This window comes from Penicillium canariense, assembly GCF_028826845.1.
Source record: "Penicillium canariense strain IBT 26290 chromosome Unknown utg000001l_segment0_segment0, whole genome shotgun sequence".
Taxonomy (NCBI): Eukaryota; Fungi; Ascomycota; class Eurotiomycetes; order Eurotiales; family Aspergillaceae; genus Penicillium; species Penicillium canariense.
In genome coordinates, this window is record NW_026622728.1 from 4,894,930 (window position 1) to 4,918,250 (window position 23,321).

The following is a 23,321-nucleotide window of genomic DNA, read 5'->3' on the forward strand; positions in this document are numbered from 1 at the left end:
CACGCGAGTAAATTGTGATGACGACTCATGCCCCGAGGATAGCTATTTGCGTCAATGGGAGGTGAGTGTCCGGGGGACTGAAAGCGGCAGGCAACCAACCTTGGAATTAACCCATGGCAGCGCGAATTTAACCGTATAGCAAAAATCCAGGGCCGTACCTGGGATATCACACCCCAACTTCCAGATCTGTTACAAGAGGCTTCCTTTGAGAATGTCGACCTCGCCCAATACATCTGTCCTTGCGGAACGTGGCCCAAGGACCCTAAATTGAAGGAGATCGGACGATATTTTCGGGCCCAGATGATTGATAGTGCAATGGAGAGTTACTCTCTTGCATTATTCACACGCTTTGGCGGTTGGCAGCCTGTCGAGGTTCATGTTTTGCTGGCTCATTTGCGTGCGGAGCTGAAATCGAACAAGATGCATGCCTATACACAGCTGTGAGTAATGATCTACTTAAAAGGGTGAATATGGTACTCACCTCCGAGAACCAGTGCCTTTGCGACTGCGCAAAAACCTTTGGCATAGTCCTGCTCTACCCCCGTGGGGCTATGTGTTGAGTAAGAGTCAGCAATGGACCCGGAGTCACCTCGTGAAACCTGATCTGAGATTGTCGAAAAAGCATCACACTCGAACACCCACCACCCCACCGGGCCATCACACCCCACGACATCCTGGCTATACCGGTTGGCGACTAAAACCCGGGCGTTGAATATGACGGAGCAGAATGCGATATCACTTTGAATTATCAAGCGTAGATCTTGGACCGGGTGGGGGGTCTCCAGTCTCTTAGTAATCTAATTTTGGTTATGCATAAGTGCGGTGCAATGCCGGTCTTCATGTTTACTTATAGACACAAATGGAATGGCGAGGCTCGGTGGATGTTGTCGACACCTTGATGCCCGAGTCATCGTGATGACTCAGCACACCCGCTGGGACATCCGCCGTTGATGAGCTCATCGCGACTGTAGTTGATTGCGTCTTGTTTGTACTCTACCATGTGATGTAGGCAATGGCCTCTGCAAGTCTGCGGCCAGGGCCACCGTTTGATCCATTTCGGATCAGGCGAAAGCCCGTCTCCAACCCAAATATACGGGGAACCGCCAATGCTGAAGCCCCTGAAGTCCTGTCGCGTGCGACAAGCACCCCGTCCCTGGTGCCGCCCCTGTTGCCACGGCCTCCATCATATAATGATCTCTACGGGGCGGCATCGTCAGCTTCTCAGCCTGAGACCTTGCTGAGGCCACGGACAGCGGGAGCATCGACTTCATCAGCACCGTCGCCCCCGTCACCAAGTCCATCTCCTACGCCGGTGCAGAAGGCGTACGGCGAAGCCCGGCACTTCTTGGGTGGCTTGATCAGCCACCCAACTGAATCTAACAAACATACCACCATCCTCCGTCACTCTCATGGCCTAGTCTTCTATCGGGGTAACTCCACCTCAGTCGCTGTGTCTATCTTCTCTGATGCCCCCCTGCCACAAGACCGCACTATATGGCTGCAGAATAAGGGATGGTCCGGCAAGACTGGCATGCGCGCCAAAGCTTTGTTCCGCCTCAATGACAGCTGGATTGATGTCACACCAGGCATGCCCCTCCGGGCCGATCAAGTGAACCCGGATGATGAACGCGCCTGGCAGCGTGATATCAAACGGTTTCGCAAGAAGGCGCCTGCACGGCCACGAAATACGCACCACTTGCGCGAGACTGCGGTCGTGCGTATCCCTGCAGACGCTGGCGATGGCTATTTCCAGCTGGTGCTGTGCCAAGGTCCCAAAACGAAGGTCCTTGGCAATAGCCCCGTTTTCCGTGTCATCTCAACATCTATCAACCCCCATTCGATCCGCGGTGCGAGCTTGAGCACTCTGCCCCTCGAGGTCGGCGCAATGATAGCCAGTCTCTATGCCCAGACTGCAGCACAGACTGTGTTGGGCCCTGCCGCTGGCGCTGTCAAATCCAAGGTGGATCCGTACCGTCCATCGTGGTTGACACAAGCTGCTGCACAAAAGGCATATTCAGCTAGTGGCATTCAAGATCGCATAGCGGGGGCTTTCACCGGGCCACCGGGTCCAACTCGGAGGGCGCAAACTGACGGATATCCGGTAGCCATCACGAACCACCAAGTAGAGCCGATTGAATTAGGGCCTCAGCCACCATTTCCCATGATCTTCACAGCTCGGGGGCAAAATGCTCATCCAATGACTTCTTGCACACTCAGCGACACCACGAATTTGACTCTCTCGCACTTCCCGAGCTGGGTATCAGAGCAGTTACGAGGTTATTACTTTGGGTGGACTCGATTTGACATTAGCACCGGGGCAGAACAGTTGACAGGGCCGTGGTATCCGACGATTCTTTCTGTTCGCACTCTAGACCCCCTCCAAGCGGCTCGCGTCGACATGGCCCAGGTTGCGAAGTATGTTGTGAGACTTCGGCTGTTGGACGAGGTGCCTCTACAGACGACCAAGGTGGAGATCTGCGTCATGGGATTTCTGCGGGGAGAAATACCGCCTCCCACTGGAGCCACTAGCCAAGAACTTGCAGATGCCCAAGCAGCCGCTGCCGAGGCCACTGTTCTCGCCGATGCCTATGACGTATCGGTTGTGCAGCACACTCTGTCCCACCCCGTTTGGGCTCCAGAAGGGCATGGGCCAACTGAAATCCAGCGGCAGAATGCTGGCTGGGTAGACAAGACGCGAGAGGGCTATGCGAACCTCCGCGCGAAGGGACAAAAGTGGGTGGAGCAGGTCCCATTGCACCGCCTTGGGGTTCGCTCTGCCACAGATGAGTGGAGAGAGCGACAAGTGGCCGTGAACGGCTTTTTTATTGTACGATGACCTTTTTCGCATTCATTTCGTTTTATTTGGTCATACTTTCCTTCCGTGGAGGTGGGAGCACATACCTATTCTAATTTGTATACTAATCTGGAGGCTGTACTATAATATCCAATTGGAACTATCGTTTTCCCAGCAGGTGGTTGGTCGAGATGGACCTTTGCGTCAAATATGGTACTTTGCTTTGCAGCGGGTTCGATTTCTTATAAGGTAGGGTTATTCAACAAGCGAGGTAGATGTCTTTAACGATATCGTAAACTCCTTCAAACAAAAGAGCACGATAGCTCTTGTCCAGTCACGCTTCCAAGTATCTAGGCAAATTTCCACTAATTCATACAAATTCAAACGCTATCCACGGTATTCTATTCCTTCCAATCAAGCAGCCATATCAAAACATCTCAAGGGCCCACAGGTGGTTCAGAAGCGGCTAGGTTGCACTGACGGAACAAGCGCACCTCATCGGGCTTAAAAGCACCAACAACAGAGTGTAACACCCCGCGGTTGTTGAACAGGACCAGGTCACCTTCCTCCCAGTCATGCGCATATACATACTGGGGACTAATCGCGGGCCTCTGCAGCCTATAGATAATGTCTCGCACGCGTTCCAAGTCGTCAATTACGGAGCCATCGGCAAGGTGAATCCGGCGGATGGCTGACGGATGGACCTGCAATGCTAGCTTGCCGGTGACGGGATTCTTCCAGAGCATTGGCAGAATCATGATCTTCTCGTCGTCGATGGGTGGCAGCTCCTTGTCTGGCAATTCTAGGCCTTCGGAGTGTAGGCCGAGTCCAGTGGACCGGGAGTGGGCGGGACTCATCCAAATGTATCTGAAGCACTTCAGTGTTAGCAGCCTTTTCGGCATCTGGATTGTCATGGGCAGCTCTTACGGATGAGGGGCATATTCGATCTTGCTCGTCCGCACGAATTCTTGCTCTCCGGGTGACAACAGTTCGAACATTCGCTCGCCGCTCACGAATGCCGTCGTACCCAGCGGGACATCCATAGTTTCATCAGAGCCATCATCGTATAGTAATGTTTGACGACGGCCCTTGGGGACACTGACAGCCAGAAGGGTGGTCACCTGGGGCGGGTTCAGATCATACAGGGCGGCATCGATATGCCACCGGTAAAAGCGGGTGAAGTCATAGTCCTTGTCGTCTGGGATGTGGTCCTTGTGGAAAGTACGGTGATGGGGGTGCCTGAGTTGGAAGTTTTCCAGTCCCTCGTATGACGGAACAAACCCGTTCCCGATGATCTGAACTTGTGGCTGATGGGGGACGGTCTTCAAGTCGGGATGAAGAACGCTTCGCTTGGCATCGATGGTCTTGCCATGGCCGTAACTTTCGGCCGCAGGGTCGAATCGCTTGGTGAGCTCGTATTGTGCCTTGGGCGATATTTTCTGCTGATTCTTGAATATGACGACGTGGTGCTGATATAATGCGTTGCGGACGGTCGCAAAATGCTCGTCTACCACTCCTGTGAGCGAATACACTAGTACATCCGGCTTCTCCACACGAACCCGTAAGATTTTCCAAGTCAACTCCCGTAATTTCAGCCCCAAAATCGATCTTGGATCCAGCTGGAGGCTGGATCGGGCGTACGGTCGGTGGCAACACGGCCATGATGGCGGGACTTGAAGTAATGTAGGTGAGGTTTTGAAGTTGAGGCCGATGGACTGACTGAATGCGTGCAGGCCACAGTTTATAAGTGCCGGGCCGAAATACAAACCCAAGCCGTGCCGATAAATATCAATCGAGCGAAAAACGGTTCACGGCGTATACCGAAGGGAAACGGGGGAGTTTAAGAGCTCTTCCCTAGTCGCCACGAGTTTGCGATCTTATCGAGTGCGGGCGAGTGCGGGTGAGTGCGGAGATTCGATAAGATCGCCGGCAGAAGCCTGGGTCGGCAGATCAAACCAGTACCGTGGATTTTCGCGGCGGTGAGAAACCGAGGCGGACCCGCCGAGAAAGCCTTATACAATGTGATTCGATAATGGCACTATGCAATCCTCCATTACTATTCCAAGGCGGGTGGTAGGGCATCAAATTAGGAACTATGGGAGGACAAGGAAGACCACCACAATCAACTATCTAAAAGTGTTGATTGAGGAAAATGTATATAGCCACGAAAAGCTTCCTTTTCTTGAAGAATTCAGCAACTATGATACTATATCTATTCATACAGAGCAGTCTGATACCCTTACTAACAGCGCGTTGGCGTTTTCCCCATAGGATGAATGGGAAGGGAGATATCGGATATATTAAATCGGTACGCTATCTTAGCTATAGGAAGGATTTCGTTATTTTAAAAGCTTATATCAAAAAGAGGATGTAGTTCTCTTGATAATTAAATAATGCTAATATTTCATTAATCTAATATAACCTATAGCGCCAACTCCGATTCCAACGCTCACGTTAATGCCGGATTTGTCTTAGTCTCAACTCTTTTGGTCTGCCATGTCTTATAACAGACAATTCTTGACGTCGCCTGCCCAAAACATTATAATGTGGCTTCGCCCACGGACGCACCAAGATCTCTCTCTACCTCATAGGCGGAACATGTCATAGCAATTCTCCTCGGGCGATGTCTTCCCAGCCAGTGACATCAAGCGTTGCCTCCTTTGCGTTCTGTCTCGATGAGCCATCATCTGTACCTGCCTGTGCAGACAAGCCTGAGTGCTCCATTGGCTCATTGATTGGCACCGTAAGAGCGACAGAGAAAAACAAGGACTTTATAGACAGAGTCCACTAGTGAGACTTTTGGACAACATGGTGACTTGTGCTTGACTGTTCAGATGGACTCAAATGTAGATGTATGCAATATCTTGCCATTTTACCCTATCAATTTCATCATCACCTGGAAAGGGCCCTGTCCCGTATTGGGCAACGTACACTTTCCATGTAGTCGAGTTGCACCACAAATGTTGGATTCAAATCTCATTTGCCGATTCTATGGAATTCTTTTTCGACGGGTCGATCACCGAACCCTAAACACTTCCATGGACTGGAGATAGACATGGTCTTTTCCTGGGCCGTAGCTCGCCCGCCCTGGTCGTACTTAAGTTGGATATATATCCATTTACGCGTATCCCCTTAGGGAGGTCGAGCATCACCAACATGCTTACCAAACCTTGAGCCCCTCAACCAGTGGCAGTCACATGGTCTGTCACCAGACAAATAAAATCGGTTGATCCATAGGTAGTAGATGGTATTACCATCATCCGAGGTCTCTCCCGTGCTCAAAGTATCGCCATACTGCCAAAAGAGATTGCTGCCGATGCGGGAGGCCTGCCCACGTGCTGATGAATGTGGGCGGGACGGGCCGGTTCCCCGCGCGCATCGTGCACATCTTCTTTCCCTGGCAGGTCGTCGTCGCGAAGCCCTGTAAGTAGAGGCAGTGATGACGCGCCGACTGCGATCCAGTCGCAAAGTATCCCTCAAACTGGATGTTGACGTGGACGACACGGCCAGCCCGGAGGCCCGTCTCGACCAGCCGGTTCAATTCATCGCGTCTGCGGCGACTCTTGCTAACCCGCTCATCATCCGCAACCAGTCTCCCTTACCAGGTATCAACGGCGTCGATTTACAGCTGTTGCGCACGAAACAGCATCGCCTACGGCAATCGGCCTCTCTGACCGCGGAAGCCACCCACGCGCTGGGCCGGCCGGCCATCCAAGGACTGGCGTCGACCCTGATCTTTGCCCAGCATGAAGCTGGCACAGCAGTCTGTATTGATGCGCGTGGGTGGGTGCTCACTTGTGCGCATTGCTTCGGTGAGACACCACACGAATGGCAGGCGCAGCGCCGCAAATGGCTCCTCTATTATACCGGACTCGCGGTACAGGTCGAATGTCGGGTTTGGGAGGCGCGTCGCGATCTGGCCTTGGCAAAGGTGGTATGCATCGAACTACCAGACGAGCACAGGCTTCGTGGCCCAGCAAGCCCCATATTTACGTTTGTTCCCCTTGGTACATCGCAGTCGACCTCCGCTCCGATCATCTGCATTGGACAGCCGGGAGCCGACGACCTCGAGTCGGACGCGCCCCGCAAAACGGCGTATGACCTGATTGAAATCTCCCGGGGTCGGCTGTGTGGCATGATCCCCAACACCGACCCGCAGGATAATTCGGAGATTGGGGCTTTGAAACACAATGCGTGGACCTACTGGGGTCATTCTGGGGCACCGCTTCTGCTGACAGTAGATGGGAGCTTGCTCGGACTGCATTCCTCATGGGATGACACCACCGCGATGCGTCATGGCGTGCCGCTGGTTGCGATCCAGGCCTTTCTCCGAGAGCATCTCCCCAACGACGAAGTCAGTCTCGTGGAGTCGAACGCAGTGAACATGGAGAAGGAGATCATAGTGATAGATAGCTCTGATTGATTTTTGATTGATAGAGGATCAGTCGCTACTTCAATACCAATATATGATACATGACACATGCCAAATAGCTAGTATGCTTATATACATCCAGGAGTTTCCTGATCAAAAGGGCCTGTCGGATCGCTTACGGTTCTGTGGGTGCGTGGGAGAGAGTGGACCGCATTGGCAGTGGTGGGTATAATCGGATGGAAGGTGTAGATAGGTCGCAGGGAGAGGGCAGAGGGCGCATGGAAGGTTGCATGGACGATAGACCGCATGGATAGACCGCATGGACGATAGACCGCAGGGGGGAGATACCTGATCGCAAGGGAGATGAGTGGCCGCATGGGAGGTGGATAGCTGCTGTGGGGAGTGGAACAAGCGCGCAGACGGTAGACGGCAGAGGGTGGACGGCCACCAGGGAGGTTGGGTGAAATGCGTTGATCTGGAGGTGCGTCGGTGAAATCATGGGCTCTTGGCTTTGTTCAGCAGGTCGCTGGACTTGCTGGAGACGTCGGTGCCCTCGGGGTAGGTTGGGGGCAAGGACTCGTTGTCGTGATCGACCGCGTCGGTGGGCGGGCCGCGGTAGTTCTGATAGCCCCAGGCAACGTACCAGCCGGCTGCGATGAGCACGAAACCGAAAAACACAACCGACGCGTAATTCATATTTTCCTTGGTCACCGCCGTGAGAGTAGGCATGCAGAAGAGGGGAATGGCAAGAAGACTCCATCCTGTGCAGGGGTGGGATCACATTAGCAAAACAGGCGGGTCAGCGAACGTGGGAAAAGCACTCACCAAGCGCAAGTACATTAGCGATAGCACCAACGATGCCAAAGTTGAAGGTGCCATTCTTGATATCCTCGCGGCGACGGAAGATCAGGGAGACGGCGATGGGGCAGGCGTAACTCATGGTCAAGAAGATCACACCCACACCCGAGAACGCGTTGTAGGCCGCGGTAGAACCGAAGTATATGGCGCCCAGGACAATCTCAATGGCCATACCCAGCGCCAGCGCGTTGAGAGGATGCCGGTACGCTTGTCGACGACGCGCCACCAGCCAGCACCGGGTATCCCGCCATCACGGGCGAAGGCCCAGGTGGCGCGCGAGGTGGCGGTTACGCAGCCCACACCACAGATGAGCCCCAGCACCAGAAGGGGGATCGTCAGGCAGAACGCGCCGGCGGAGTTCCCGATCGCATGCTTGAAGATGACCGGGGTAGGCTGGGAGGCATTGATGAGCAGACTCAGCTCGGGCATGACGAAGCAAAGCGGGATCAAGAAGATGAGACCGGCAACGAAGTTGATGACGACGGTGCCGACCATGGCCTTGGGAACCATAATGGCGGGCTCGTGGACTTCCTCGCAGAGACTATTTCAGGGCCATTAGCTTCCAACATCACTCCACACTAGGGGAACGGAGACGGACGAGATAACCATGCCAGTTGCCGAGGTGGCGTAGGCCGCCTGCAGCAAACCGATGAAGAAGGACCAGCCCGCAGGCCAGCCCGCTTGAGGTTCAAAGTGTCCAAAGACCCAGGAGGCTTTGTTGCGACCCTCCTTGGCGATCGCCAGCAGGCAGACCACAATGGCGATCAGGCCCGCGATAGTCCAGAAGATGGCGAAAGTCTGTGCACCGACAAAAAAAAACTGGTTAGCGGCTTGCCTCGATGCGGAAAGAGAGCACGTGGGACGGGAAAAATGATCCCTGGAAATGAGATCGCAACACCACTTCGGGGTTCGACGTGGTCAAATGCTAAATGCTAAATGCTAAATGCTCAATGCTCAATGCTCAATGCTTTTCAAACGTACCTCCACCCAGGGCAGCCATTTGTTGGCAAAGGCCGAGATGGCATGGGTCAACAGGGTAATGGCCAGGAAAATCAGGAAGATCTGGTAGGCCTGCCAATCATCGGTGAGGCCGACGCCAGGGGACTTCTCGAAGACATCGAGGCAGCCGACAAAAAGCAGCGCGGTCCCGAAGTTGACGGCGAGGGTAATGGTGATATTACCCGCGACATAGGACCAGCCACAGATCCAGGACGCGACACGACGGCACCAGAGAGGCGCAAGGACAAATGTTTGGTAGTAGACACCACCAGACGTGGGGTAGACGGACGTGATTTCGGCGAGGGAGATGGCGACGCAGACAATGAGGAAGGAGATAACGACCCAGCCCCAGATGATGTTGGCGGGGCCACCGGCGACGAGGGGGTAGTACAGCGTGGTGGAGAGACCGTAGGGGACGGACGAGAGAATGAAACACATGAAGGTGATCTGCCAGATGGAGCGATTGCGCGCCAGTTCGGGCTTGTATCCCATGTCCTCTAGCGTGCGGTCTGCATTGGTCGCGTCGGCGCCGGTCTCTGCGCGCGAGACCGACACCTTGGAGAAGCGGCGTGCTTGGTCGGACTGCATGGTGAGGGATTGCAATGGCAAGAAATTTATGTTCGTGAGGGTTGGAAGGGCATGCGCGGCGGTGCGGTCGAAGTATCAAAGTATCGCAAGGTCGAAGTATGGGGAGGATCGAAGCGGCTGGTAAGATCCGGCCGAGTATAGTGGAATCCTCCTATACTCTCATGTATACTAATCCGAATTTCGAGGAGGGCAGAGAAGAGCAAAAGCAGTAGAAGAAAACATGCAATTCCCAAGAGCAGAAAATGGGATAATAACCTCTTTCTAGAAAAAAAAAAGAAAAGAAAAAAGGGAAAGGGAAAAAGGCGCGAGTGGGGAAAAACTTGGCGGTTGAAGCAGACGCGGTTGAGTTTGGACTTCGACGGCTTCGTAAGACACCCCGTAGGGCGGAGCAGACCGTGGCAGGCTCTGTCTCCGTCTCCGTCTTGATCTTGGGCCTTCCGCTCATAGCCAGCACCGGGTATCATAGGAGGGCCAGTTCGCTTCCATCCTTTCTGCGCGGCTTGGCCGAATGAGAGCGTCTCGAGGAGCGGAGGCAATTTGAGCGCGCCAATCATGGCTGAAATAGGCGGACCGACTGGGGAAGGCATTCAGCGGATACAATTGGCCGACTGACGGCATGGTTTCATCTCCGGAGCAGATCGGGGGCCGTTGGATAGTTTGAACAGGGATATGCGAGTTAATTGGAGTGTTGCGCGGGTTGGCCAGGAAGATCTCGAGCCGTCCTGGTCCGTCGCGAGTCTCGGCCAAAATACCAACCACCTAACCTTCCTTCCCCCAACCCGCGTTCGCAGGGATGCTCCGTCTCAGTGCACGACACTCAGGGCAGTGCCTGATTAACTTCCAGCCCTGCGCCCAGCGAACAGCGTGGCGGCCGGGGGAGATGGTGATGTCAGAGGCGGAGGGAGGCGGCCGCCTCCCATTTAGCGTACCGCGGGATGGCCACTGGAGGCCGCTAGATTTTCCTCCTCCCTCCGGACTAACTCAATGCAGCTGGATGCAACTGGATGGACTCTGCGGTGGATGGAAGTGGATGGTGCGCCCGAGGCGCAGCCCCCACCCTTCAAACCAACAAAAACTGGGCGGAAATGAGGTTTCCGGCCCAGCTAGGCAGTTGTGAAAAGGAAACATGGACGTAAAGTCCAGGCGGAACTATAATTCATGGTCGTTATTATTTTAACATTATTCCAGAACATCTCCCTGTGAATATGATTTTTCTTAAAGATTGGACTTGCCTCGGGCCCCTTCAGCGGCACCTGACATCCTCCACGGGCGTCCCGAATTGCTTTCGATATCATCCAGCTATTTCTGATCAACTGTCTTTCTGACGGAACTCCTCCGGATCTTGCTCCCGATGAAACTGGCAGCCGTAGCTAACGCATCATGTATGTACTCCGTACTCCGTAGTCCGTAAACACCTGCTACCGCCCATCGACGGGGCGCCCCAACACGAAGTGGGGCCGGGTGGCTTTTTTCGCCGATGAAACTACGAAGGGATAGGATAGGCGCAGAAAATGGGATGCGTGGGGGGGGGGGGGCGGGGTGAGACTACGTGCACTCCGTACGACTGGACAAGGGGACCAGGAGGTGTAGTCGCAATAAAGATGGTGGCTAGCACAACAAAGATTTCTCCTCGAAGCACTTTAGACCCTTCCGGATGGCGCCTTCTATGATCCACGCTGGCCATCACGCAATATCACGATGATCGAATATATCAAACATCAAGGCCGCGTTCAGCGATGCTGCGCCGCCGCTTGAACCGTGCTGTAGGCCGTGGACCGGCGACACACAAGTTAGCAAATGGCAAGCCAGGTCGCAAATTAGCACGCGGTAGCCTCCTAACTAGGCACTAGCTGCATCTCGCACCTAAACTAGATGATGATGACGGAGTCACACCGTAACGGCGGCCAAATCCTAGGTCGGTTCATAACACACCAACGATGTAATCGGAACTATTTTTTTATTGCAAACCATTGTCATTATATCGGCTCTCTAGGCCTAGAATTGCATTGAAGAACAAGACACCGGACAGGGCAATTAGTAGCTTTACGAAAAAGCTAATTTTCTTCTCTCCGCCTCATAATCCCAAACGCCCATGAGGTAGTGGGGATTGTGGGAGATGGCTCAAAAACCGCAGGGGCTGGTTAGTACACCATAATAAAGAGCATAAGGACACTATATATTATATCCCGATCTCCTCCTCGGAGTTTGAGAACTACGCCACGGTGGATGTCGAACGGTCCTTGCGAATTCTTCGAAATCATTCTGGAAAATCCGATACCTGCATTGTCCCCGAGCCTGTGGCTGCTGCCAGCACCATCGTGGGGAGTCTGCTGCATTGAGCCGGAACTCAATCTGTTGAGCTCGTTAAGCTCTTGAGCCTCAACCGGCGTTTCTGGGATGGCCTCTTCTCGGCGTGGGAGTTCGTGCAATTATCAAGATGGTGTTGCACCGAGACTCGTAGGTAATGGGTTTGTTTCGGGCTCAGTATTCTTCGTAGGGGCATTCCTGGGCACAGTATTGGGTGTATTTCGGTCAATGAATGTGCAAGTGCTAGTCTTCTCCAATCTTGTGCATTATTATCATTTGTCTCCCAGACAATCCTGGTTTGTCAACTGCCATAATGCCATTGAACCTTTAACCCGCTAGTATATGATAGGAACAGGCTTGTGACTCCCACTTCTGTGCTCAGTACAAGTCCTCCGTGATTCGGTGCCGTGGTGTCGACGCCACTATAACACATCTATACCTTTCCTAGTCTAGCTTGGCCTTCCCGGGGCTGACGCCAATATTGGCACGGCCCCATCATTGGCCTACCGCTATCCGCTATTCACCGTTTTCACCTAGTGCTCACTATCACCCTCGCAATATAGTTCCCTCCGTCGTCTCGCTTGCAACGCCGGTCCGTTTGTCGCGATTTGGGAGACGCTCTCGATGGCGATTTGCCTCCTCGGCTACTCCGCGCACGCTAACATTCTAGGCATGGTACGTTGCGCTAGACCGGGCCGGTTCCAGTGCTGCAGCTGTCGCATGCGGTGTTTGTGTCGTTGAGCATGTCGGTTTTGCCCTGACCGTGATGCTATTCCGGTCTACCGGCGAGCTGCCGGTGTGGCTGGCTTTATCTGTGCCGGGCGCTGTGCGCTGATCATATGCAAGCCGACGGATCACAGAGTGCCCAGGAGAAGATAGGACCCTAATGGGCTTGTTCTGATTTTGACCGAGGCCGACTGGGCGAGTCTTTCGCGGAGGAATTAGCCCCAGAGCATAAGCCGTAGGTCCGTTGGGTACAGTAGTGCACCTCACAAATAAGTGCACTAGGGCTTAAGAGATACAAAGAAGAAAGAGTCCGTAGCTCATAGACCATAGATGTTTTCCAACGACCCTGACCCGGCCGGGTATCAGCCCTCGCGATGCTACCCCGGACTTGCCTCGCTTCGCCGGGCTTGGCTCCGCGATCGGCCTTCTTATCTCACGGACCCTAGGGGCGCCCAGCCTCATTGCTCCAACCCAAGCGAGCTCCCATCTGTGTCGCATGCTGGACGCAGGCTGATTTGGCTACAGAATGGACAGTGCGAAAAGACCCGGGATGGAGGGGGCCTTACCCTTCCTGACTGACGCCCTTTAAGAATGCCCGCAGTTCCGCTGGTCCTTGCGAGAGCTCGCAGGTTATCTCCAGCTCTGCCTTCACCGTCACCTTCCCCTTCCCTTTGCACGGTCGCGCATTGCGGGACATGGCCACAATTGAACCAGCAGCTCCACGGGTAGGCGATGGCGATGACCAGGCCTCCATGACTGAGAAGGGTCGTGCCGTCCGTACCTTGGTGGAGATCAACTTGCTGGATGATCGCTATGCGACGACCCAACGTGGTCTGAAAAATCGCCATGTCCAGTTGATGGCCCTGGGGGGCACAATCGGGACGGGTGAGTTGAATAGTGTGCAGTTTGGAACCGAGTAAGCTGCTAACCGGCTCATGACAACAGGTCTGTTTGTTTCATCCGGCCAGTCACTCGCGACCGGCGGTCCTGCCTCCCTGCTCATGGGCTATATCTTCATCTCGGCCATGGTCTATGGGCTGGTCACCGCCATCGCCGAGATTGGAGCGTACCTCCCCGTGCACGGTGGTACGATGAGCTACCATGGATTTCGCTACGTGTCCCGCAGCATGGGATTTTCCATGGGATATCTCTATTGGTACTCATTAGGCATTTTGGTGCCATATGAGGTCACTGCAGCGGGCCTAGTGATTCAATATTGGGATACCAATGGAACGGTCAACATCGCCGTGTGGATCACCATCATGATGGTGGTGATTATCGCCCTCAACTTCCTCCCCGTGCGCTTCTACGGTGAATCCGAGTTCTGGTTCTCAGGCATCAAGATCATCACCTTGGTCGGCCTACTCATGGTCTCTTTCATTCTCTTCTGGGGTGGCGGGCCTAATCGCCAACTGCTTGGCTTTCACTATTGGAAACACCCCCGCGCCTTCAATGAATATATTGTTTCTGGTGACACCGGGCGCTTTGTGGGCCTGTTGAAATGCACCGTGTCCAGTGCCATTGCTTTCATTTTTGCCCCCGAATTGATCATCATCAGTGGCGGAGAGATGGAGTCGCCGCGCCGCAACGTGCCTCGCGCCGCTCGGCGGTACATCTACCGGCTGGTTTTCTTCTACATCCTCGGTGTTTTGGCTATAGGCGTGATTTGCCCTTCCGATGCGTCGCAACTGACCGAGGGCGACGGGAGCGTCAAGTCATCCCCCTTCGTGGTGGGAATTAAGAATGCCGGCATCCCAGTCCTAGACCACATCGTCAATGCTGCGGTGTTAACCTCGGCCTGGTCGGCGGGCAACTCCTTCCTCTACATGTCGTCACGATCATTGTACTCGCTGGCCATGTCGGGCAACGCGCCCAGCATCTTCAAGGCTTGCAACCGATGGGGCGTCCCCTACTACGCGGTGGCCGTATCAGCTTGCTTCTCTGCCCTAGCCTACCTGTCCGTTGGCAACTCCAGTTCCATCGTATTCAACTGGTTCGTCAACTTCACCAATACCTCTGGTTTCATCTCGTGGATCTGCTGCTGCGTCGTGTTCTTCCGCTTCCGCAAGGCTATCGCGGCGCAGGGCATCGAACAGCCATACAAATCCCGGCTGCAACCGTACGGAGCGATATTTGGACTGGCGGGCTCGACCCTCATGATGCTGATCAACGGCTTTACGGTCTTTTTCCCATCCGAGTGGTCGGTGAGCAACTTCTTCACCGCGTATATTGGCATCCCAGCTTTCCTGATACTGTACTTTGGCCACCGACTTCTATATTGGAGTGACCCATGGGCCTGGCGCCCGGAGGAGGTCGATATGCACACTGGGTTGCAGGAGATCATCGATGCAGAGTTGCCGGAGAGGGTGCGGGGCCCGTGGTGGAAATTCTGGTAATGCTGGGGGGCGGGTGCGGGAATCTTAGACATAGTTTACAAAGGAATTGGGGAACGAGGGGCTCCTTCCTCTTCCAAACTGTTGAATAATCCGAGGCGCGTGATCTAGTACTCTCCTTATCCACTTTTCGATGATCGCGATTGGCCGTCACCCGATATTTATAGGGACTGTCTTTACTCGGTCAATAAAGATAACTGACACGTTAGATGGAAAAAAGGAAATTAGCCTTTTTGTAAAGCTCGACTCCCTGTCTGGATGCTTTGCTTTCTGGTGGCTTTCTGGATCCACAGTATAGATATGATGACAATAATTGCAATAGAAAAGCAGTTGCGAGTATATTATTGGTGTGTCATGCACTGATTTGGCATGATTGATCCGTCGATGATGGCTCCAGGCTTTATCATATAAGGACCGATGGTCACAATCCTGGCATTGGAACGGTCGCAAGTCATATGGTACTTGATCTACGACCTCCTATAGGATCGTAGGGGTCTCTAACCCTTCATATCTTTTCTGCATGCGGCCTTGGTAAAGGTAATCAAGGAATTGGGTATTTCGGATGCATGGTGGACGTGGATCAGGGGGCTTTGCTGTCCAGTGTGGTCCGTAGAAACTATGCGTATGGAAGCATTGATAACATGGTGGGCACTGGTAACGTCCTGCAGGGATACTGGGAACGAACTAGGGCAGAGGAATCTATTAGTAAACCACCATGATGTAGTCTGAATACGCACTGAAAGCCTTTTCTCCATCCTGTTCCGATTGCTACCCTAGTGCATCACCTTGAGGGTAGCCGGCGCTCTCCCTATGGCTAATTTCGCATCACCGAATTCTGCAATCTTGTTGTTGAATTCAGCTATGATTTCGTCTAGATGTTCTGGGCCTACCGGTCCCACCCCAACGCCCCGAAGGGTCTCGATATCTATCGAGTAGAACAGATTGACACTTTGGAATAGGACACAGAGAGTCCACCATCTCCCCTCGACGCAGTAAAGGTCTTCCAAGAAGCTATCTTGATTCATAAGACACCCATCCCAGCCACTGATGACCAGTCTAACCCGAGGGCTATTATCTTCCACAAACCCTTCCAAGTACCTGAAAGCACCTTCGGAAAAGAGGCATTATCGATAGTTGCACAATAGGGAAATCGATATATGAGGTGGTAATATCTCCATGTATAACAGGCCATTTTCCCGAAGTTCCTAGCAAACTGTAGAAAGCTCTTGGGTCCGAATTGGCTTACTCCGTGCTTTACGAAAAAGCTAATTTCCTTTTTTCCGTCCAACAATGTCAAACGACCATGGGGCTATGGGGATTGTGGAAGATGCTTCGAGAAGCGCAGGGGCTAGATAATACACTATAACATAGAGCATGAGTACAGAGAATGCGTGGTGTGCCACGCGATGGATAAGCATTGACATCACCCCGAGTAACGTGGCCCCCAAACCTTGTTTTCGTTTCATGCGACTTCAGGCGTCGGCTAGAAACCGTTTGGCCCGAGCTTGTGCTAACTATCTGCCGGCCTAGGCTGTCGCTCTACAGTATTTTGCATTGAGCCGTCCATTCCGAGAACTAGCCAAGCGATCTGGCGTGGTCAGGCCGGCATCTTCCAACCGACGCCTTGGTGGGTGGACCCGAAAAGAAGGCGGTTCACTGGAGGGCCCGGAGCCTTACTTAAGCCTTACGTATTAAGAATTCATCGCATCATCCTTCATCCGATGAACCACGCGCAGAGGAAAAGACAATCTGTGCAAACTCTGACGGCGTTGGGCCAGGCACTACGGAGTACTCCGCCCTGACGCAGCGAAAGTGATGGGATTCTCCAGTCAGGACTCGCGTCGCTCCCTCCCGCCTTTTCTGTTGGTTTTTTTTTTTTTTTTTTTTCTCCCTTTCTCTCCTTTCAGTGAAAGAAAAACAATAAAAATGATAATAATAATAATAATAATAGTCTGTTTTTGTAATAGTCTGTTTTTGCTGAGAGTGGGGATCGCGAGTCTCTCGTGTTGATTGCTCGTCCGCGTGGTCACGGGGCCTGATGATTATTTTGGGGTTGTTATTATTCAACGGCTTAGACGGGACGACCGAGGCAAGGAGATCGCGATTAATTTTAGTTTGCTGCAGATTCTGCAATTTAATTTTACTTTGTCGCAGATTCTGCAGATTTTGCAGAGTCTGCAGGCTCTGCAGGAACTGTACCAGGAACCGCGTCGCGGGTGTGGCGCCGCCACTGATGGTCGGGGTGCAAGCATCAGCCTAAATGACGCCGCATGATGGAAAAATTGAGTTTGCAATTATCGTGAGCATCGGCCCAGGAAAGAGATTATGGCAGAAAGGCCGGAGACTGGGCCCCTCTGGTGTCGGATCTTGACTCATCGCACCAGGCCGCGAGAGACTAGATCCTCCAGACTCCACCAGGGCCGAATGCTAGGATGACAGCCGGAAGACCCTGCGTGTCACCAGACAGGTGAAAACCGTCGTTGGGCCGACTCCGCACTTTCTTCCCCTCAGAAATTCTGGCAACTTTCGTCGGAGGGAAAATCTGGAGACTGGAGACTGGAGAGGAGGGGCGAATCCCCGGAGGTGTGCTTCACCGAGACGCACATTGAGTATGGCCTTCTCGAAAAATCCGGAGTGTCAGCATCCTGGGGTTCGGAAGGCCCGGATGTACTCCTCGCTACCACACGGCCCACTGCACGGCTTCCTCTTTCTCCAGAGTTTCCCAAGCGGGAACATGGACCCGAAGCTTGCCCGGCGATGCCGGTTGACAACCGGCCAACGGATGGCTCAAACTGAGATCCCCCCTCACGAGGATTCGAGGATTTGAGGATTCAATGGCCCTCGAGGCAAGAGATCGGACGAACTGACGACGACATGAGCGGTCCCGATCGCCAACAGAGCCGATCCCGAGCGAAGAACGTCGGCCCGGCCTGGGCGGACGCCGAGTTTTGCCGTGCCGTACTTGGCCTCTCGGCTGTCCGCCGAATCTGGTGGCTTCTGTATGGCGCACCATCGCCGATCTCCTGTTGGAACCGGCTCTGACTGGCACTCCCCTGACGCCGGTGGAGATCCCAGGGCTGTGCGACGGTTGTGGTTGCGTGGTCATCGTTATTGTGTGATTCCCGGCACTCGGCTTGGGGCAGGTCACCTGCGTTGCTCTCCACATTGTCTCTCCACTGCCTTCCCCAGGGCAAACGAATTGTGGGCGAGCCGGCGTCTTGCTCGTTTTCTCCTGTCCCTGCAGCAGTACAAAAGCCCCGGGTTTTCCTCCAGCCTGGCGCTCCCTCCTTTCTGTTTCCCCACGGGCTTTTCTTCTTCTCTGACCTTTTTTCTTTTTTTGGTCGGAACATTCGGGGTTTTTCCTGACCAGGCCGTGTGGATCATCATATCAACACCTCCGGCCCATCCTATATACAGGGATCTGTTGCACCTGAAGACGCATTCACCCCAGGAAGACCAACATCCATCATGGGTCTTGAATCTACTTCCCACCATGGGGAGTCGATCACCCCCGCACAGAACTCGAGTCCAGAGACCTCCTCTCCAAATAGCCCTATGCAGAAGCCCATGCGGCCAGCGGGCGTGGATACCCCGATCCCGCGCATCACGATGCGCGCCTTGGTAATGGCCCTCTTCGTCTCGATGGGTGGCCTTCTCTTCGGTTACGATACCGGTCAGATCTCCGGTTTCCTGGAGATGAACAACTACTTGCACCGCTTTGGTCAGCACAACAGCCACGGCGAGTACCACTTTAGTCATGTTCGATCCGGCCTGATCGTCGGTCTGCTCTCGATCGGTACCCTCATCGGTGCCCTGGTGGGTGCTCCCCTCGCCGACCATATCGGCCGCAAGTGGTCCATCTCATTCTGGTGTCTCATCCTGATGGTGGGTCTGGTGGTTCAAATCACCTCCCCCGACCGACACTGGTGGCAGATGATGATGGGTCGTTGGGTCACTGGTCTGGGTGTCGGTGCCTGCTCCCTGCTGGTGCCCATGTACCAGGGTGAGAGTGCCCCGCGTCACATCCGTGGTGCCATGATCTCTTGCTATCAGCTCTTCGTCACCCTGGGTATCTTACTGGCCTACCTCATCAACCTGGGTACTCACAATCTCCATGGGACCGCCCAGTGGCGCATCACGCTGGGTCTGACGTTCATTTTTGCCCTGGTTCTCGGTGGCGGCATGGCCTTGTTCCCGGAAAGCCCGCGTTACGAGTTCCGCCAGGGTAAGGTCGAGAGTGCTCAGAGCACCTTGGCGAAGCTGTATGGCGTTCCTGAGAACCACGTTCGCATCCTCCAAGAGATGGATGAGATTCGCGAGCAGTTCGAGGCCGAGTCACAAGACCAGACGTGGCGTGATTTCCTTACCGCGCCTCGCATGCTCTACCGTATTGCCCTGGGCATGGCCCTGCAGAGCCTCCAGCAGCTCACTGGCGCCAACTACTTCTTTTACTACGTGAGTTTCCGTTCCACATCCCGTATCGAAATGTATAAGAGGCTGATGCGGTAATATTACTAGGGTACGACCATCTTCCAGGGTGCTGGCATTTCGGACAGCTTCGTTACCCAGGTTATCCTGGGTGCCGTCAACTTCGCCACTACATTCGGTGGTCTGTATATAGTGGAGAACTATGGACGTCGCAAGTCTCTCATGGTTGGCGCTGCGTGGATGTTGGTGATGTTCTTGATTTTCGCCTCCCTTGGCCACTTCAAGCTGGACGTCGACCACCCCGAGAACACACCTAATATCGGAAAAGGCATGATTGTGGTTACCTGTTTCTTCATTGCTGCCTTTGCGATGACCTGGGGCCCCATGGTCTGGGCCATTGTGGCCGAGCTCTTCCCTTCCAAGTACCGTGCGAAGGGTATGGCTCTGGCGACTGCCTCCAACTGGGGCTGGAACTTCGTCATCTCCTTCTTCACCCCTTTCATCACCGGCGCTATCGACTTCGCCTACGGTTACGTCTTCGCCGGTTGCCTGTTTGTTGCGATTCTGGTCGTCTACTTCTTCGTCATTGAGGGTAAGGGGCGTACCCTTGAGGAGCTGGACTATATGTATGTCAACAAGGTTTCTCCCTGGAAGAGCAGCAGTTTCGAGTTCCCCCAGCATGGGGAGTGGAATACGGATGAGAGCTCGTCCGAGAGAAAGGAGCAGGAGATGGACCATGCCGAGAACGCATAAAGCGCGGAGGCAATCATCTGGCTTCGAATTTTCCTTCCTTATTTCTTTTAACGCTGGCATTTTGTTCTCTTCCTGTTGAGCCACATTTGTCATGGAGCATAAATCTTGCACGATCGGCGGCGTCTTGGGCCTGGGTATTTAGTCAGTTCGTTGTGCGGTCCACCCGCCTGGATGTATTTTTAGCTGGAACTGCTTGCATAGACTTTGAACAACTAAAAATCTCTTTTCAAGCCAAGTGTTCTCCGGGTCTAGACTGGTGGTCAGGTGGTTCACATGGGAATGTGTAGACCCGCTCCTGCGGCGAAATTAATTGGCTACTCATTCCCCCATCCTTGGGACATCCCAAAATCCCCTTCTGCATTGAAATTTCCATCTTGAGTGAAATTCAACCAGGTGCGAAGGAATGTGTGGCTGCATGTGCGGCTAGATCGCTCGAGTCTCGAGGGTAGCTTTTTCATTCATCAAGTAGCCCATGACAAATTGTGGTCCTTTGCGAAGATTTCCCCTGGCTAGTTGTACCCGAGTGGCATACCCGTATATGTTGCAATAACGCAGCTGAAGCTTCAATAAATCCATTATTCCATTACCCCTAGTTATGTAATCATATAGAATGAAGTTGGAGCCTAAGAGGGAGGCAAATTTTCTTTTTCGTACTATAACGAATAACTAAATATCTATAATCCAAGAGCTATCCCACGAAGTAAACGAGAATAGGGGAAACAACAACCGAGTCTCATAGGTCATTGAAATGGTTGAAATCTTCAACGAGAGGCTTGATGATATATTGAAATACCGCGGCCTGAAATTCCTCACTCTCCATGTCTACTTCACGCGTTTTCGTCCAAAATAGGCAATGCTGAACAACATCCCCGTAATTTGGTCCACATTCGCAGGAAACATCATATATCCAATTTCTGGCCTTTTCAAAGAGCGTGGAAATCTCATCTTGGCCCTCGTCACTAGGGGTGTGAAGGTAGGTGATTGTTCGGCAAAGAGAAAGCTCAATTAAAGCTAACCCCAAAGGAAAAAGAAGATCATTGCAGCCTGTCCAGGAGAGCGGGTAGCCTTCAAATTCTTTGGGGCCAGATATTCTTCGGGCTAGGACGGGTGTCCGAATCGTCCTTTCGAGATTGGTGGAGGTAACATGTTCTGTAAAGATGATGTCGCGCGATGACCAGCGTGACGGGAGCCAATTTCCGTGGCATTCAAGAACAGTACTGGCGAGCTTCGCTGCCAGGAAGTGGCGTTCCCTTTTAGGAAATACCAGAGGTGCGCGAAAGTTTCCAGAGGCTGACAGCGATGCTAGAAGCAACTCTTCAAGTGAGTGTAATTCCAAGTTTCTAGCATCCGCCCGCAAAACCTGGAAATCGTGTGTAAATTTCCCATCAGAGAGATGACCAATTGGTATTCCATGACCGTTGGGAATAATGCAGCCGTAAATTGCATGACACATATTTGAGATTTCGGTGCAATGACTATTGCTGGATGTGCCAGGGTTCACATAGGCGGTGGAATGGACTGGCGATGAAGCAAAGCGTAAACTCCGTGATCGTGCTATAATAGGCGGAGGTAAAGCGACAGCTGTAGAATGAGCCCGCGCTGTTGTTGCTTCTATTTCATGCCATTTTGAAATCGTGGTGGTGGTTGGAGTCGTCGTCAAAACCAAACGAAGCCGGGCCGGTTCCAATCGCTCGCAAACGTTAATATCTTTATCGAGAACAAAATGAATAGAATGTGTATCAAAGCATGAACACTGCCAATAAGTCCTGTTCATTAAGTTCTCGTAAAGGCTAGCTGTCGTTTGTCGGATTTCTTTGTATCTTCTCGTTGATTCTTTCGACCTGGCCTTAAGTCTGTGCCGCGTACTTCGGATGACAGATTGATCGACGAGTGTTCTGATAATGTTGTTCAGATTGTTCAAATTGTCAAATAACTGTTTGTATATACTTTTTGAAAGAATATCTCTGATCTTATGAAGCCCACGAAGGGTAACGATAGACTGTTCTTGAGTAGACTAGACAAGTCTTGTCAGCCCTATATGTTTAAGGGAACTTATCAAGCAGCTTTATGCCGGCCAAAACATCAAACAACTGAGTATTATGATTAAAGATACTTACCGTGGTATCAAGCGAAAGCCCCAGTTTGGTTGCAAGTTCTACCAATGCGTGAGACACTTGGCTCATGATGTGACAAAATGGTGTGTAGCCCCTGCCTAGCCTTTGCTGTAGATGTCTTTGGAGATTCGCATCCGCCCACAACGGATCATGTGGATTTGCCAGCAGTCTCGAGATGTGATCCTCGGGGACAATATCTTCCAGTATTGTTTCCAAACAATTGATCAAGATTGCATGTTGTCCACCAAGAATCGCTGCCTGTTCATCCAGATATCGCCGATACCTTTTCGTTCGAAAGGACTTAATCGTTTCCACTCCCTGAACGTAGTTATCCAGCTGGTTTATAATGAGAGGAAGCATGGCTAGGACCAGCCCAGTGACTTCAATCCCTGTAACCATGCTGCTTGTTGTTTATCGAGACAGGTGTTGGAATAGCTAGGATGGCAGTTATATGACTGAGGCTTGTTGTAGTTTCTGCTAGCCCAACTCACTAACCCCGCCTTGCAACCCCGCCCAACCAGAGCCTCAAAAGATAGCAGCTGATACGGGCGGGGTAGTTCTATCTTCTAATCGTCAGGTTCCATGCTGGATACCTGATTTCTTCAGTAACTCTATGGTGGGTATAAAATATGGATGTCCAGAAGACAATATCATCACAAGTCGGGATATGCCGAGACCTATTTCAAACCATCTTAGAGTCCAGGAATTTGCAACGATTTGAGTCCACAGTCACATTTTCACAGTGGAAAGATGAACTCGGACGGTTTCGGGTTTGGTTATCGAATATAGGTGCTCATCAAACCTGCCAGTCATCCTTGGAGTATCGGTTACGAGATGCATCCCACATCAGAAGTCAAATAACGAGACAGCTTCGTCGGCTCCATCGTTTACTTATGGACTTGCAAGATATCACAGAGGAAAGATCCGACACAGGACTTTCAGCCAATGAACTTGACGTCGATCCTGTGGAAGAAGTCCAACTGATCTAC

At 52.7% G+C, this 23,321-nt stretch overlaps 6 protein-coding genes across 6 annotated transcripts; 4 read left to right on the forward strand and 2 right to left on the reverse strand.

The window, feature by feature from the left end:
* Nucleotides 1-1,012: 1,012 nt before the first annotated feature.
* On the forward strand, nucleotides 1,013-2,836 carry N7482_001637 (LipA and NB-ARC domain protein; the record flags this gene model as incomplete). The annotated part of the gene is made up of 1 exon (XM_056683762.1): nucleotides 1,013-2,836. The coding sequence occupies one exon, from the start codon at nucleotides 1,013-1,015 to the stop codon at nucleotides 2,834-2,836; it is 1,824 nt and encodes a 607-aa protein (XP_056547368.1).
* A 395-nt stretch (nucleotides 2,837-3,231) lies between these two features.
* On the reverse strand, nucleotides 3,232-4,456 carry N7482_001638 (TauD/TfdA dioxygenase family protein; the record flags this gene model as incomplete). Its single annotated transcript, XM_056683763.1, has 3 exons — nucleotides 3,232-3,661; nucleotides 3,722-4,301; nucleotides 4,354-4,456. The coding sequence occupies 3 exons, from the start codon at nucleotides 4,454-4,456 to the stop codon at nucleotides 3,232-3,234; spliced, it is 1,113 nt and encodes a 370-aa protein (XP_056547369.1).
* A 1,777-nt stretch (nucleotides 4,457-6,233) lies between these two features.
* Nucleotides 6,234-7,217, forward strand: N7482_001639 (S1 family peptidase; the record flags this gene model as incomplete). The annotated part of the gene is made up of 1 exon (XM_056683764.1): nucleotides 6,234-7,217. One exon carries the CDS (start codon nucleotides 6,234-6,236, stop codon nucleotides 7,215-7,217), a length of 984 nt encoding a protein of 327 aa, XP_056547370.1.
* A 444-nt stretch (nucleotides 7,218-7,661) lies between these two features.
* N7482_001640 (uncharacterized protein) lies at nucleotides 7,662-9,611 on the reverse strand (the record flags this gene model as incomplete). Its single annotated transcript, XM_056683765.1, has 5 exons — nucleotides 7,662-7,927; nucleotides 7,992-8,231; nucleotides 8,279-8,565; nucleotides 8,623-8,822; nucleotides 9,006-9,611. The coding sequence occupies 5 exons, from the start codon at nucleotides 9,609-9,611 to the stop codon at nucleotides 7,662-7,664; spliced, it is 1,599 nt and encodes a 532-aa protein (XP_056547371.1).
* Nucleotides 9,612-13,339: 3,728 nt separating this feature from the next.
* On the forward strand, nucleotides 13,340-15,040 carry N7482_001641 (proline permease PrnB; the record flags this gene model as incomplete). The annotated part of the gene is made up of 2 exons (XM_056683766.1): nucleotides 13,340-13,529; nucleotides 13,590-15,040. 2 exons carry the CDS (start codon nucleotides 13,340-13,342, stop codon nucleotides 15,038-15,040), a joined length of 1,641 nt encoding a protein of 546 aa, XP_056547372.1.
* A 3,465-nt stretch (nucleotides 15,041-18,505) lies between these two features.
* Nucleotides 18,506-20,218, forward strand: N7482_001642 (sugar porter family MFS transporter; the record flags this gene model as incomplete). Its single annotated transcript, XM_056683767.1, has 2 exons — nucleotides 18,506-19,492; nucleotides 19,556-20,218. The coding sequence occupies 2 exons, from the start codon at nucleotides 18,506-18,508 to the stop codon at nucleotides 20,216-20,218; spliced, it is 1,650 nt and encodes a 549-aa protein (XP_056547373.1).
* Nucleotides 20,219-23,321: the final 3,103 nt, after the last annotated feature.